Source organism: Morchella sextelata, assembly GCF_020137385.1.
Source record: "Morchella sextelata strain SCLS chromosome Unknown scls_17, whole genome shotgun sequence".
In the NCBI taxonomy this organism is placed as follows: domain Eukaryota; kingdom Fungi; phylum Ascomycota; class Pezizomycetes; order Pezizales; family Morchellaceae; genus Morchella; species Morchella sextelata.
In genome coordinates, this window is record NW_025408632.1 from 261,255 (window position 1) to 278,496 (window position 17,242).

A 17,242-nucleotide genomic window follows, 5' to 3' on the forward strand; every position below is an offset into this window, starting at 1 on the left:
AAGGCAATGGGTATAATTACGGTTTCGATCGATTCTATTTAATACATGGCCGTCATGGATAAATGATCTCATGATCAGTTATTTATTCCACCTTGCGATTTAAATACTCCATTTGATTGGCGCGGGGATAGACGAGGGCTCACACTGTGTAGCACCGGAACTCACGATCCCCTGTACCATGGGCTTTGATTCGCCACAGTAATATTCCCATATGATCACCCTCCGACAGTGCTTGTGAACGATACCGGCGCTCGAATCCCAGCTACACCCTCGTGTCAAGACACAAGGCGAGTGGCCGTCCATGACTCCGCCTCCCACGCTCAATCCTCAGGACGTAGAGATTTGCTTTCAGAGCCTTACTGTTTAATGCAACCGTTGCGCTCTCTCAACGCCTTCAAGAGTTAAGCGGATCGGAAAGGGAGGATGTTAATTTGCATTTTAACGGATAGAAAAAGTGGAGTCAAGGAGGCGGGGGGCAGTACTCTCCCGTGGTAAGTTAATGTGTATTTAAATAGATTGAATACGCGATGTCCGGGGAGGTCGAGGGATATACCCTCGCCCTCACACCCAACGGAACGAATTTTGTAAGGGATAAAATAATGTGTTTGTTAAAGTATTAAGTTGCACTTAAGTCCCATTTCCGGATTCATTTCGACATTTAAAAAGATTCGTTTACAAGGGAGATTTTGTTTCATTTCAAAGCACTTTTCCGATGCATTTTACAATAGCGAAGTGGGGTAAATTTTCGATTCATTTCCTGATTCATTTCCATAGCTGGTAGAGAATATGATGATCCTACTTTCATATTTGGTTTTGGATATCAGTTATCTTGGGATCCTAACAAAAGCTTCACCGCAAAAATAAACATTTTCCGGTGGAGAAGGAAAAGAGTCCGGAAGTGGTCAAGTCATAAGTAAAGTCGTAGGTAAAAGCACCCATAGATGCATTTACAGAAGACATCGGTTATAAATGAACGTTTTCATACCTTTTCGTACTTTTACCATTCCATTAATAGGATAATAGGGATAAATGATGCATCCACCGGGCTATTAGAGAAGGGAGATCGAGGGGTAATATACATGTACCCTTGCCCTCCCACCCAACGCAATGCATATGGTATTGGATCAAATAATGTGTTATTCCGAGTATTAATATGAACTTAAAGCACATTTCTTGATTCATTTCTACATAGAAAAAAGATTCATTTCAATGGTAAATCTCGATGACTTCATAAGCACTTTTCCGATGTATTTAATAACACTAATTAAGCACGTTGAAATCTTGATTAATTTACTGATTCATTTACATAGCTGTCATAGACAGCTGTACAGTCGTCAACGAAGTCCATAGACTGAGAGAATGTAAAGGGCTTGTAGGAAAACCTGACGATTGACGTTTGTGTTCCGGGTGACTCGCAAATACCCTGGATTCGCCAATGGACTGCTTGCTCCATACATCGGGGACCGGACCGGTCCATTGGCGAATGGACTGGATAAAGGGTAATGGAATTGGGTCTTTAAATTAACTCGAGAATAATCTGGACTCTACTAGAGCTCATAGGGCCCTAATAAGTGGTTGTAGAGGTCACTGAAGTTGATAGAGACCACAGGATACCACATATCAGGCGTCAATTGTTAATATTGAGGTCTTAAGCTCGCTAAAGATCATGAAGATGCTAATTATTTTTTTAGGTTTGGTCTTTAGGGTCGATGGTTTTTTCAGAGGTTTCTGATGGTTGTAGAGATCATTCAGGATTGATATAAATCATTATTAGTGGTGAGTGATGAACTATTTGTCCTACTAAAACCACAGTATTCCCAGGCCATTCGCGAATCCGTCATATCCGCCAACGGCCCGGAACATTTGGACCAATGTAATGAAATATGACTTCCAATTTCGTGTGCTTAACAGCAAAACGCCGTACGTTCATATAGGTCTTGGGCCTTCCTTTGCTTTGATTTATACAGGAGATTATAAGTAATGGGATTATAGCGTTTTCTCTCACATTACCTGGTCTATCCAGCTATAGCAAGAAACGATCCAACGTTATCCGGCCGAGGAGGCACTTTGCAGTTGTTGTCGAGCAAAGCTACATGCATGCGTCGAAACCATTATCAAGTTAAAGACCCGTGTCCATTGCAGTGCATAACAATTCCAGGCTCTTAAGGACAGTGAAGGCCTTGATTCCTCTACCGTCCTGCCCTACCGTTCTTCCGCCGCCGTCAGTCTCGGCGTTATCCATTCTTTTTACAGCTCGATTCTCCCCGCGCCCAAACTTTTCCAACCATCCACCGAGGTACATACTTGACTGTTTAAGTCTAAGCAGTTAAACTGTTTAGTGATTTTAAGCAGTAGAACTGTTTAGAAAACTGTTTAAATGCTGTTCAAAAACTGTTTAAATTTCGTTGATATGGGCGGTGTAGGAAACTGCTTAAATTAAACACCGTAACTGTTTAGATAAGTTGTTTAAGTAAAGCAGCAAAACTGTTTAGGATAAGTTGTTTAAGTAAAGCAGTAAACTGTTTAGGATAAGTTGTTTAAGTAAAGCAGCAAAACTGTTTAGGATAAGTTGTTTAAGTAAAGCAGCAAAACTGTTTTCATTAACTGTTTTATTTAAACAGTCTTTTTGGCGACCTATGGACTCATGATTTAAACAGTTTACGACTGTTTAAATTAAGCAGTTTATTTTTTAAGCAGTTAGTTTAAACAGTTTTACGTTATCTATAGCTGTTTAAACAATTTAAACAGTATTTTAAACAGTATTTTAGTAGCATATTATTTCGCAGTAGCTATTCAATCGCAACCGTTGACTATGGTATACGATACAGTTAATCTTCCCTATCTAATTATAATATACCTATCACCCACTCGCAGCTCTTATAGATCAATTGTAACGTGTTGCAGTTGGAAAAGTGTATCGGTATTAGCGGCGCTTGGTGATGTCGCAATGTGGTATTGTTGAGCATATCTGAAAATTACACCTCAGACCACGCCCATGCAAGTTATATATATGAAGAGGGCAGTTACCTATTATCTCCCGGGCTTAGCCTCTGACGTTCCACGTGCAGTTAAATACGCTGGTGGATTGCGTGTTTCAAACCCAGCCCACTCTTCCTTCCATTTATTCTTCGCACATTTCAATTTATTAGCATCACCGGTAATTTTCTGGGTCTCTCCGTTATCTAAAACTTTCATACTTTTGGTAATCTTCCTAGTCGATTTGCGTTTATTGATATCCTCTTGCAATTGATCTGCAGTCTGTGAAGCAGGCAGTTGTGACTCCGGGATACTCTCATTTTTTCTTGGGCGGCCTCGTTTTCTCTTCACGATAGGCGAAACAGCTGTCTGTGTACTGGGGATTTGTGAATCTGGTACTTGAGATGGCTCCGGTGATAGCAGTTGGACATGTTCAGGATACGAGAATTTTCTTTTGCAAAGTTTATTGCTTTCGTTAATCATCTCTAAGCCCTCCGGTGAAGCCGAGTCCTTGTTCGAATCAGGTGGGCTTATCAATCCCGTACTACTTGGCAACTTGTCCTTTTCGTGATCATTCGGGGTGTTTGGGACGAGAGTTTGTGTTATTTCGAAATGATTATTGATGTCCTGTCCTCCAATCACAAGGTCAGGTTCTCCAGGCTCTTCAGCAGGCTATGGCATAGCACCGATATCGTTAGTTCTCCGTATAACAAAAAAGAATTCTTACTATAAATTATATCCCTAGGCCGGGGGTTATCGCCAAACCAGTGAATTGTTTCTACTCCTAACACGAGCACCATCCTCCTCCTCCTCCTCCTCCTCTATAAACGCTCGCTGTATAGTCGACAACACCAAAAGTTAGCAAACAGCTGACATGAATCTAGGAGTATAATATCAGGGCATATAAACTTACCGCTTCCTTGATACAAATTTCAGCCCCACACTCAGCGTATTGTTCTATCATCCTTTCCAACTCGACAGGATAGGCAAGAGGCTTCCACTCTTTATCACGCCCACCACGCGCCCGGTAAAACATAGACTCATCAGCCTCTAAAGTAACACGACTTTGAATTTCAAGTTCAAACTCGTCCCATTCTATGTCGGTGGCAAAACGGAAAACCCTTTTGCCCATGAACACCTGGATGACATCCTTCTCCTTGTCTGTATCAGCTTTATCTTTTGCCGCATAACTGACAGTTTCAGGTGCTGTTGATTTGGGCTGCCTGAATTTTTGCAAATGAACGGGGGTGCGGGCAGGGGGGACGAGGGGGCTTGACTCAAATTGCGGGGAAGGGGGACTTTGAACTTGCATACGATCACGAACAAATTTGCTGATCGGTACGGCCATGGGAGAGCTAGCTTTTGGACCTTCAGCGCCACCATCGACCTGCGGCCGTTTGTTTGTAGTGGGTTTGGATTTAGTGGCAGCAGTTGGGGCTTTGCTAACTTTACTTGCCTGGTTTCGACCACCCGCTGGCGCCGTCAGCACCACCGGTTGTTGAACTCCGCGATTATCTTTGTTTTGGGCATTCATTGTACGTGATCGCTGTGGCGGTGGTGTTATTATTGGGCTGGTTGGGGCAGTCGATCTCCGTGTGGACATGGGGCCTTCATCCGCTTCTCCATCGGCCTCCATAGCCGTCTCGACTCTTTGGCTACTGTCTTGTTTGCCTGAGCCACCACTATCATCGGCTGTCGTGGGAGGGAGTCGTTTTCTGCGAGCTCTTGTAGCATCCGGGGGAACGCCAGCTGCTCTGAGTTCTCGATTCCTTTTGTTGCGTCCCCGATCCCAGCACATCGTTCGAATCACGTCCTTGACCAACAGGCGGTCCCAGCCCCAGTCCCTGGGGGCGGTTGCTGCAACCCATTTGATCATAGGCCACATCTTCGTCTCATAAGCATAAGAATTGAAAGAAGTGTCCAAGCGTATGCCCTTGCTCAGACACTCCTCCAACACCCATTGCCGTCGTAGCCTCAATTTCTTCCTATCAATTTGATCAGTCCCTTCAATCATCACGCCCATCCGAATGTTGAGGGATCGCCGAAAAGCCTTGGAGTTTGGTCGCAGTTCTTCACCTGTGTCCATACCCATATTCACGTCACCGATGTCGACTCCCTGTTCATCTGGGGTGTTTTCGCTGGGGTCTGGCGATTCTTCTCTCGTTTCGTCGGTGTCATGGTCGTGTACAATTGAGGCTGACTTTCGGGGTAGAGTTTTTGACGACGACGCGGTGGATGACTTAGCCGGTTGTAACGGTGTCTTGCCTTGTCTTGCAATCGTCGAAGGTTTCGAGCTGATGGCTGCCACGGATTTGTTGGAGCTCAGACCTTGAGATTGTCCACCTTCAGGCTCACTAAACCGGACCGGCATTTTCTGGCTCTTCCTTTTTTCCGCAAGAATTTGAGCTCGAACGCTGGGACTTATCTGATCTGAGTCTGCTTCGCTAATTTCGGAGCCGGCCGCGGGGGTACTGGCATATACTCCGATTGGTGAAAGTTTTCCTCTGCCTGTCATCGTTCGTTGGTGCAAAACAGGAGCTTTGGACTTTTCTTTGGCTGAGATGCATATGGGAACATGATTAGTAACTTTCATGACTGTACTCGAATGGTGATGGATCAGCTTACCAGCCTGTTCTGTACTGCTTTCATCAGAACTTTTGCCCTCGACCGCGTGCTCGGGTAATTCCTGCTCTCCTTCGATGCTCTGTGTGATCATGAGCCTAGCTTCCTCGGCAGCCATTTTCTCCTCCAGATCGCGCATCATCTGCTTCATCATTTCCTCCTTCCTGGCCCGCAAGATCTCCTGTATACTGGGAGACATCGGTGGGATTGCGCGTACGGGACCGACCGAGTGTATAACCTGTTTGAAAGAGAGGGGGGGGATTAATGATACTAGGGAGAAAAGAGAGGGGGGGAATTAATGATACTAGGGAGAATGATGGATGCAAGTGGCCGTAGTGTTGGGGGGTGGGGGGTTAGGTCAATCGCGACCATGTAAATTAGAGTGCAGTTAGGAGCTGAGGTTGTTGATAGCCAAGCGAAAGGAAAAAATTTTCTTGGACTATACCCAATTAATCAGTTAGTGTGCCGCGATAGGCATATCTTGTCTTGATCTTATCTGATAAAGCTTAGTTTAGCCGTTTTGGTGCTATCCATCAGATAAGATGTATCAAAAGTCATGTGATGACAGGGGTTACGCACAGCTCTAAGCTGTCGAACACATACAACGTCACTCGTCTTTGCACTCCTCCCACTATGTCCCACCTATTTGCGCTTCGACCACACATAAGATAATCCGTCTTCAAAAAAACCACCGCAATTTTGCTTCAACACCCCCTTCCAAAAAAACGAAATTTCTTTTCTTGGCGCAAGACCCCTCGTTTTTCTTTCTTTTTTTCTTTCTTCTTATTCTCAACTCTACCTAAATCATCAAAAGATAAATTAAATGCCTGCTGGTTTCTACCGCGTTTGTAGTTGCTCGCTGCTCGACATCCGTCCACATCCGGTCACGAAGTTATCAGAATGGCACATGCACTTGCAGGCGAAGGAGCAGGACAGGTTGGATCAGTTATTTTCGCCGCGTGGGGACGATGACGAAATCGAAAACTCAAGCGGAGTCGATGATCAAGAGGTCGAGGGGAATGTTGATATGGGTTCACGGGCGAGAGATGCGACAAGAGAGACTACAGAGCTACAACGTCCAGATTTGCCTGCCAGGAGACCTCGATCTAAACCGTCCCAAAGGGTCCCAAGCCGAAGACATATTCGCGACCAACAGCTGGATGACGATGGTGCAAGCTCTGGAGATAACGATGATCAGTTTGGGGTGCAGAGGGACAAGTTGGACGAGGATGATGGGCTACAGGCCCTTATACCCGCTAGAACACCCCGAACAGTTCGAACCCGAAGGCCAGCCATAAATGCCCGGCCGGCGATGTCAGAACCCAGAGCCATTTCACCTCACGATTCATCTTTACGATCTCCAAGGCATACTGGACGGGGCTACACGGGTGGCGTGGGTGGGGGCCTGGAGGTTGATCATGAATTTGATGCCCCGGAGTTTCCTGCAAGAAGACGACGTCGCGCTGTAGCTAGATTAATAGATCATGTTGACACGGAGTTGAATGACCAAAAAAGCCACCATCGATCTGAAAGTGTTGCTTGGGAAGACATGATCTCTTCTGATGAACCAGCTGCAGATCAGCCCGATGATGATCTAGATGTGGACGAAGAACCGCCGGAATTGCCAGCTCGAAAGCCCCGAGTAACCTCGCGCCGGTATCAAAAGGAACACTTCGAGAATAGACATGAGGATATCCCAGCGGATGCAGCCGATAGTTCCGAGGATGAGAATATAGCCTCGAGCCCCCCTCCAATATTGCCATACGTGCAGCATCCAGGATCCGAAGTAGCTGATTCACCTGCAGCAAACAACGAAAACGACCAAACCAGCCCTGGCATGGCGGAAGAGTCAGATATTGAGATGGATAATCTACCTTACGATTCGGAATATATTGGAGGTATGCGACATGTACAGGGTAGTTCTGATATAGATATGCATATGGCTTCAGAAGACGCCCACAACATCATCAATCATGACGGTAGTGATCACGACCAATCGGCTTCAGACGGATATGAAGAGGTATTGGTCGAAAGTGGGGTTGATAGCGATGAGGAGAATAATGATGAATATGTTGTTGGTGCAGCTGCAGGCCTAATGAGGAGGGGATTTGTTGCGGAGCCACAGCTTGATCATGAGTATGACACATATTCCGATCTTTTATCCAGTTCAGATGAGGATATGCCAGGCCGCGATGGTGTTGCTAGCAGTACTGGTGAGGTACGGTTGGATAGAGCAAACCCTGGCGCAGATTCTAGATCTGTGGAATCCAGTACAGACGACGGAGAGGGCGGTTTTCCATATGGTGCGAGAAAAATGGCAATGTCAAAAACTGAGCTGCTATCGGTGGCAATACATGACATAAAACTTACCCATAAGCTGTCCAGGGCATCGGCAAGCGATATGACGTCATTGATCAACAATATATCCTTCACCGATTCAGTCGAGGATGTCGACCCCCGTGGCCGGTCGTGCTGGGATTACCGAACTACGAAGAAATGGATTCAAAACAAGACCGGCGTGGAATCGATAAGCATTGATTGCTGTAAGTCATCATGCATGTCTTATGCGCTGTATCCAGATAAGCGGCAATGCGATTACTGTCAACACCCCAGATGGAAGGATGGTAATATAGGTGCCGGGAAAGAGCCTTACGCTACATACGACTATATACCCATAGAGCACCGTCTCAGGCTTTGGTATGCAGATCCAGTACGTGCAAGTTGGTTGATAGCTTATCGGGACCAAGTCGAATCACAAGAAGGTGTTACCTCAGACTTTTGGACTGGTGATCTTTATCGAGACATGAAGGCTAAACGCCTATTCCAGCAGAAAACGGATCTGGGATTCGTATTAACTACCGATGGGGTTCAGATATTCCAGTCAAGGGCGAAATTCTCTATTTGGCCGATTGCTCTTTTGTGCCTCAATCTTCCACCCACCGTTCGAGCGAAACGACAAAACATGCTTTGCACAGGGTTCATACCAGGTCCCAAAACACCAAGGGATATTGACTCTTTCTTGTACCCACTGGTCAAAGAGCTTGAAGCACTTGAGCGGGGGATACGCGGGGTTTTGAATGCGTCGATACCATCATGGATGCCTGAAAAACACTTCACTCTTCATGGATATCTATGCCTGGTTGCCGCAGACATGATTGCACGTGAAAAACTCATGAAAGTAACGGGGAATCGCTCATATTGCTATTGCGAGTATTGTATGGTCAGGGGTGTATGGAACGGGTCCCTGTATTGCCCAATGACTCCACCGACAGACACCCCACAGAAGGCTAGAATACGCAAGGGCTCGGGTTACCCCTGGAAAACGTGGGACCGTACAAGCCTCCCAATGCGAATAGACGAGGAATTTCGTCTGGTTGCTCAACAAATCGCGAGAAGGGGTGCAACGGCGCAGCAAAAGGCTAAATATGGTATCAAAGGTCTGTCGATTCTAAGCCGCTTGACTGCAGTTGATTTTCCACGAAGCTTCCCACCAGATAGCATGCATTTGTGGTTCGAGAACATCATTCCAGATCTCGTCAAGCACTGGAGAGGAAAATTTGTATGTGATGTCGGTGAAAGTGAGCCGGCTGGACCCCGGCGGCGAGGTGCGGGAAATCAAGCGCAGAGAGACAGGGGGGAGTTCAGTGACGAACCGGAGGAGGAATCTGCAGATCCGGAAGAGGATTCAGAAGAGGAATTGAGGCAGGATTCGGATGTTGAGGAAGAGGAAGATGTTGACATGATCGATCGCGGTCGCGAGGAGGGGAGCCCAGGCGGATCTGATGCTGACAGCGAGCTGAGTGAAAACGAACTCGACAGCGTAAAAGAAGGGGGTTCTCCAGCCACTGCAAGGAGTGGGAGACAAACGGTAATATATACAACAATCTTACATGAATTATATTCAAGAATGAATCATTTACTAATCATGATGTGTATTTATATACAGGTTCGAGCTCGGCGAAATAGAGTGACACCAGCAGGTCGTGGCCCTGGTATAACAAGACGGGCGAGGGCACCGATAGAACAGACTATATCTAGGGGGTCTAGACCAAATCCAGCACAGGCAAGATCGAGAGGCCGGGATTCAACAGCAAAGGTTATCCCAAACGACGACCCATACAACATACCAGTCAAGATATGGGAGCGGATAAGCACCGATATTGCATCGAGTTCATCTACGTTTCCACAGCTGTTTGGTCCGCTGCTCGGAAACTTTCTAGAATACATCAATATGATGACTGCGGCGGAGTGGAAGCTGTTTGCGTTCATCATAGGTCCGGTATACATGAAGGGGGTCCTTCCAGAAGAGGATTACGTTGAATTCGTCAACCTAATAGAGGCTGTTCAACTAACATGCGATCACTCCATCCTCGACGACGACCTGACCCAATTGGAGGTCAGCATCCAGAGGTTCAGCGACTATTACGAAAGACGATACTATCGTATGAAGTGGACACGGCTCAAGGCCTGCCTACCTGTTTTTCACCAAATAATTCATGTCCCCCAAGCCATTCGATGGGCAGGCCCCATGTATTCATACTCGCAATGGGCGATGGAGCGTTTCTGCGGGACATTGTCTAGAACGGCAAAGTCTAGGGTTTCGACGAATAAAAATATCTCCAACACGATCACCATGTTGGAACAAAAGAACTGTCTCGTATACGTTATAGACCAAGAAGGAATAACGGTGGAGAGTAGCGATGAAGACTCAGATGGTAATATCCTACTGGCGAAGTTCTTGTCGAAACGGATAAAAAATTCCAGGCCGCCGGAAGCCAAAATGATATCGGATATGCGTGAGAGAGATACGATAACATTCTGTGGTCCATCAAAGGTAAAGCCCTTGACGCCATATGAAAGGATATGTCTTCGTAACTTCCTGGGAAACGAAGATTTTGATGTGGATCTTGCAATCGATGATGCTGAGGATTCTCAGTTAGATGCCACAGCAGACGGTTATGAGATTCCGTTACATTGTCGTGTATTCCGAGCTGTAGATTTTAAAACTACAGTACAACGTGGTGACCCATACCCATTTAAAGCGACTTCTTCAACAAGACAGAGATCAAACCTTACTCGGTCAACATCATTCGTAAGCTTTAAACTGGCACGAGCTCTACCGGATCGAAATGGGAACCTCCGGGGTGGGGAAAGAGAAACTTTGACTGAATACGGCGAGGTCCTATTCTTTTTTACTGTGGATATTCCAAATCCAGAGGAGAATGCCTTCATCCGGCGCCATTGTAACGGGGACCGTAGGCGTAGGAACTATGGAGCCAAGGAATACAACCGAGGCGAAGACGTGGACGTAGGAGGTTCGTGGACTATGGACTATGGGGCCAAAGGGTACACCTAAGGCAGGAACGGCGACTGTGGACTATGGACTATGGATGGTTCTACCTGGTCTAGTATACCGGGTAAACCCTATGACGTAGCGCGAACCAAATAGTATTTGTAACTGGAAAGTACAGAGGTTGCGTAAAGAGAAAAGAGAAAGAAAGAGAAACAAGAAATCACGAAACAACGCCCCCCTTATATATCCATACCCTATCCCCATGCTGACTCATACCCTCGTATAACAGAAACAGAAAGAACATAATAGAAACTCGCTTTACTAAACCCAACCACACTACATAATCCTTCTCCCTTGTACCCAGACAACTCACATAGCCAATCCGACTAGCTGCCGTTACAGACCACTCCCCCCTCTACGGCCTATCTCCTGGTAGGCTTAGGCTTCCGTGGGTATCGTTCGTGAAATCGTTTGACAATATCGGGCGAATGTTCGACATCCGACAATGGCTGCCACGAAGCTTCGTCATAACCGGCATACTTAACCAAGTATTCAAATCTTCCTCGACGATCCCTGGAATCCAAAATATTCTCGACTTCCCACTCCTCCTGTCCTTCAACTTCGACCGGTGGTGGTGGTAACTGTTGTTGTCCTGGTAAAGGATCGTTTGCTGCAGACGACAATAAAGAGACATGGAATACGGGATGAACTTTCATAGAACGAGGGAGTTCCAACTCATAGGCATAAGGATTAACGATCCGCTTCACAATATATGGTCCAATGCGTTTCCAATCAAGTTTCTTCGAAGGGCGATTAGTGAGGACATGGCGTGTTGATAAGAAAACTTTATCCCCCACACAATAGTGAGGGGCAGGAGTCCGACTGGTATTGGCCGACTCCTCTTGAATCCTTTGTGCTCGGTACAACTCATCTCGTAGAAAATCTAATACCTCCTTCATCTCCCGTGCAATACCATTAGCTTGATCCTCTGCTGTCGTCCTACCATGTTCCAAAGGACCGAACGTCATTCTTGGATTTCGTCCTGAATTGGCAAAGAAAGGAGATATCTTTGTTGTTTCTGAAACGTGATTGTTGGTCGCAAATTCAGCCATTGGTAACCATCGAGTCCAGTCATCTTGTTGATAGGAAACATAACTCCGAAGGTACTGTTCCATCACGGCATTAATCCTTTCCGTCTGCCCATCCGTCTGAGGGTGGAACGCGGTAGAAAACTTTGGTGATATTTCCAGACGGTCGCAAAGAGACCTCCAGAATTCCGCAACGAATTGTGTCCCTCGATCGGATACCATAGTATCGGGTAACCCATGTAATTTCCAAACATTGTCAATATACAATCTCGCTACTTCCCTTGAGTCCGCCTCCTTTGTTGTTGGTATTAGGTGTCGCATCTTAGTTAACCTATCCACCACGACCAAGATTGCATTGTATCCATCGCTCTCCGGGAGGTCGGTAACAAAATCCATTGACACATCCGTCCATGGTCCATCGGGTATTGGCATCGGGCGGAGTACTCCATAGGGTGCATTGCGTAGTGCCTTGCTACGGGCACACACATTGCAATTCCGAACATACTGATCGATATACTTCCGCATTTGTGGCCAGTAATACTCTCGATTCAGGAGTTCCAAAGTCTTCGCTCTGCCTGGATGACCTGCCGATGGTTTGTCATGATACTCTTTTAGAAGTCTTAGCCGAAGGTCATTGTCGTCGGGTACATAGAGTGCGCCACGGTAAAGTAGCCGACCGTTGTTATCTTCCGTGCATTCGGCAAGCGAGATCTTATTCGAGTGACGGACGCCGTTCCGAAGCATCGCGAGTACTTTGTTCGGGAAACTGTCAACTTGGTAAGCATTTAAAAACAACTCTTCTACAGTGGACATTCCTTCAGCGGATTCATTTGAAAAAGAACCCGCGAACAAACTTAGCTTTGAATCCAAATTTTTTCGCTTCAAAACCACCTGGCTTTGATGCGTCAACCGTTCATCCCCCTCTTTAGGTAGGTCACCCGACCTCCTAGTTAATGCATCCGGCTTTGCCCCTTGTTTTCCTGGTCTAAATTGAATGACGAAATCAAAACGTGAAAGAAATTCCGACCAACGGGCTTGTCGACGGTTTAATAGCTTTGTTGACATAAAATATTCGAGATTCCTATGATCGCTGAGGACTTCGATTGGGAATTGTGCCCCTTCCAAATGATGTCGCCATTCCTCAAAACATCGTACAATTGCCAGGAGTTCTTTGTCATAGATTTCATAGTTGCATTCCGCAGGGGAATGCTTCTTTGAGAAGAAAGCGACTGGATGTAGAATTCCTTCGTCGTCACGTTGGGACAGAATTCCAGCAGAAACATAGTCGGATGCATCGGTTTCTACCACGATTTTCCGATCCGGATCAAAGTGCATTAGTATGGGTGCCGTTATGAACATCTTTTTCAATGTCTGGAATGCTTCCTCCCTTTTATCCGTCCATTCGAATTTGACATTTTTCTTGGTTAGAGCTGTAAGCGGAGCAACAATTTTTGAGTATCCTAGAATAAAACGCCGATAGAAATTCGCAAATCCCAGAAATACTTGAACATCATGGAGATTCCTTGGTGTGGACCATTCCAAAACATCGACAACTTTCTTCGGATCCATCCTATTCCCATCCGGGGTGAGAATAAGGCCGAGATACTTCGTTTCCTGGATCATAAATTCACATTTCTCAGGCTTAAGGTGAACATGATTCTCATCAAGTACCCTCAAAACCTTTTGAATGTGCTCTTTGTGTTCTGCCATGGTTTCCGAGTAGATAAGAATGTCATCTAGGTATGCTGTCACAAATTGGTCGAGGTATGGTCGTAAAATATCATTGATCCAGTGTTGGAACGTGGCAGGGGCGTTGGCTAATCCAAATGGCATGACTGTATATTCGAAATGTCCATACCGAGTCCTAAACGCTGTTTTCCATTCATCCCCCTCCGCTACCCTAATCTGATTATATCCCCAACGCAAATCTAGCTTGGTATAATATCGTGCCTTTGAAAGTTTGGCCAGAGTTTCCTTCAACAGGGGTAACGGATAGCGGTTCTTGATCGTAATTGCATTTAGGCCCCGATAATCTACGCAGAGTCGGAGAGTTCCATCACTTTTCTTTACAAATAGTATGGGTGCTCCCGCTGGTGACTCACTGGCCCGAATGAATCCTTTTGGTAGGTTTTCGTCAAGGTATTCCCGTAGCGCTTTTAATTCGTTCTGGGATAATCCATATATCGGTCCATACGGTGGTCGTTTACCTTCCTCCAATACGATCTCAATATCATGTGACGGCCGATGTGGTGGAAGGACTGAAGCATCATATTCTTGGAACATATGGAGACGATGGTGGAACTCCTTTGGTACTAGTTGCTTAACGTCGACGGCGGATTTCTCAATTGCTGAAACGACAACAGTATGATGTTCCGGTAGAGGGATCGATATTCCATGGACAGTGACTGTCGTTCCACTGAGTGAACAGTGTTGACAACAGCTTCGAGAATCAAAAACAAGTAAATTTTCCTTCGGCCGAATCGTAACATCGTGACGTCGCATCCAAGGTATTCCCATCACAATTGGATAGTGTCCCAGCTTCGTTACAAAACATGATGCAGTTTCCCGATGACCATGGATATCCAGCGACATATTGACAATATGGGTGATCTTTCCTGATTCAATAGGCCTCCCATCCATAACATCTACCTGACGAGGTACTTTAAGGCGGGTCATTGTAAGATTATGGTGGCGTACAAAAGATTCGTCAATAAAAGCGTACCCAGAGGCTCCGGTATCAATAAGGGCATAGGTGGGTATAAAAGAGTCAGGATTCTGAGAGACCGAGCAGGTAACGACAAGAGAGTCTTCGGACATCTTGTCCTCAGACACGGCAGCAGCAGAAATATCAGAGACTGGTGGCGGGGCTAGCCCCTTTGGTTTGCCATTTTCTACCAAAGGGGCTGACCTTTTAACGCTGGCTTTTGAGACACTTGTTCAATTGGCTTTTCTCGCCAATTGTTGATGGTACGGGGGTCTTGGGAGCGAGGGGCGAGGTAGCGAGACTTGGAAACATGGCGAGATTGGGTTTTAACTCTAGCGGCAGGAACGGAGACACGGGAGCGAAGATCGGCAATGGTGGCATTGGCTTCGGACTCCCAAGCCTTTGCAACAGAGGTGATATGAAGAATCTCATCTTCAGCATCAGCGAGGTTCTCATCAGCGATGGCGAGACTTTCCTGATGTAGTGCCAGGCGATACCGAAGCTCCTCCTCTTCGGCCTTAGACTCCTCCAGCTCAATCTTTAAAGCAATGATAACCTCGTCGCGACCTCGGATGATCTCGGTAGAATCTTCCTGGTTATCGCACAAGGTTTGCCAAAAATCGGCAGCCTTTTCGTTGGCTGCTTCTAGTTCTGTGGTGAGGCTAGTAATAACCTCTTCCTGGGCCGTATCGATGACGGGTTCTGGTGGTGTGGGGGTGTCGAGAGGCTTGGTGAGAGCCTCCAAACACTCAGCAATAAGACCATGAGCCTCGGTAAGTTCTTCGCCGAAGTCTATATCGGCTGGGAGGGGACCATAGGTGATCAGAAATTCTGAAAGACGCTGCAACAGCGTATCCTGAGTGGTGTCGGACATAGTCGCGACCAGAGCTAAGCAAGGTGGTGTTGTATCGGTTGGCTGTAGAGGACGCAACCTAAGTGTAACGGGGACCGTAGGCGTAGGAACTATGGAGCCAAGGAATACAACCGAGGCGAAGACGTGGACGTAGGAGGTTCGTGGACTATGGACTATGGGGCCAAAGGGTACACCTAAGGCAGGAACGGCGACTGTGGACTATGGACTATGGATGGTTCTACCTGGTCTAGTATACCGGGTAAACCCTATGACGTAGCGCGAACCAAATAGTATTTGTAACTGGAAAGTACAGAGGTTGCGTAAAGAGAAAAGAGAAAGAAAGAGAAACAAGAAATCACGAAACAACGCCCCCCTTATATATCCATACCCTATCCCCATGCTGACTCATTAATCCTTCTCCCTTGTACCCAGACAACTCACATAGCCAATCCGACTAGCTGCCGTTACAGCCATCTGCAAGTAACGAGAAGACTCACTCTACGGAATACAGCAGCCACGGGTGCGGAGCCAGTTGACGAGCAGATTCAGTTAAAAGAAAAAGGGGCTATCAGGAAGAAAAAGGATTGCGAACTTCTTCTCGCATGTGTGAGGCATTTCCCGGTACATAAGGATGGTAGGCTGCGATACCGCGGAGGGAAAGGGATAATAAGAATAATTCGAGCAGCTGATATCCGCGAGCTAATAGGGATACTAAACTGCAAAGGTAGAGAGTATATAGTTAGAAGATATACGGCGCTCTTCGAATAGGTCATGATCAATTACAATTGAACCAATTGGTGTTATAATTAATAGAATCGTGGATTAAGCAGCCTAACTGTTTGAGTTAAGCAGTTTACTGTTTAATATGTTGGCGGTAACTGTTTAAATGAACCGACTACACATGGAATTAAGCAGTTTTACTGTTTAATTGACGTAACATTAGCTAAACTGTTTATAGCCAATGCGCGAGAATAAACAGTTTTACTGTTTACCAATGAGTAAACAGTAAAACTGCTTAACAAATTGAACAGTAAAACTGTTTACTGATAGGTAAACAGTAAAACTGCTTAACGAATTGAACAGTAAAACTGTTTACTCATAGGTAAACAGTAAAACTGCTTAACGAATTGAACAGTGAAACTGTTTAAACCATGACTAAACAGTTTTGTTGTTTAATCAAAGGTCACGTCTAGATGCGGCGGAAAGCTTTAAACAGTTAAACTGTTTATACTAGGTATTAAACGATCTGGCTGTTGAAAGCGACATGGGTTTAAACAGTTCAACTGTTTAAACCCGGCACTTAACCAATTTCTGGGCAGAATGCCAAATTCTAAACAGTTTTATTGTTTAAAATTTGGATTTAAACAGTTTTTAAGCGACTTAAGCAGTAAGACTGCTTAAGTTAAACAGTTGCCACCGGACTTATGTACCATAGTGATCCACCCGGCATGACTTCTCCAGTAAAGAGGCAACAACAAACCAGCAGACCCCGGAAGCCCTAGCGCGAAGGGAAGCACAGCGACCATTGGGTCATGCTTCCCGGGGACTGCGAAAGGCGGTCTTTTTCACCGGCCTCCCCGCGCGTCCTCTCCGCCCTCAGCCTGGCGAACTGAGGGTGATGGCGATGTCGAGGGGGGTCCCTCCCTACATCTCGGTTTTCCCCCTGCTTTTTTGTCCTTCTCCTTACGGAGAGGACGCAGCCCCCT

The 17,242-nt window shown here is 46.1% G+C and overlaps 3 protein-coding genes across 3 annotated transcripts; 1 reads left to right on the forward strand and 2 right to left on the reverse strand.

Moving 5' to 3' along the window:
• Positions 1 to 3,030: 3,030 nt before the first annotated feature.
• On the reverse strand, positions 3,031 to 5,797 carry H6S33_004207 (uncharacterized protein; the record flags this gene model as incomplete). The annotated part of the gene is made up of 4 exons (XM_044835918.1): positions 3,031 to 3,648; positions 3,742 to 3,810; positions 3,890 to 5,532; positions 5,602 to 5,797. The coding sequence occupies 4 exons, from the start codon at positions 5,795 to 5,797 to the stop codon at positions 3,031 to 3,033; spliced, it is 2,526 nt and encodes an 841-aa protein (XP_044690945.1).
• A 624-nt stretch (positions 5,798 to 6,421) lies between these two features.
• On the forward strand, positions 6,422 to 10,954 carry H6S33_004208 (uncharacterized protein; the record flags this gene model as incomplete). The annotated part of the gene is made up of 2 exons (XM_044835919.1): positions 6,422 to 9,466; positions 9,545 to 10,954. 2 exons carry the CDS (start codon positions 6,422 to 6,424, stop codon positions 10,952 to 10,954), a joined length of 4,455 nt encoding a protein of 1,484 aa, XP_044690946.1.
• A 359-nt stretch (positions 10,955 to 11,313) lies between these two features.
• H6S33_004209 (uncharacterized protein) lies at positions 11,314 to 14,834 on the reverse strand (the record flags this gene model as incomplete). Its single annotated transcript, XM_044835920.1, has 1 exon — positions 11,314 to 14,834. A coding segment is annotated over one exon (3,521 nt), but the record flags the coding sequence as incomplete, so codon positions are not given.
• Positions 14,835 to 17,242: the final 2,408 nt, after the last annotated feature.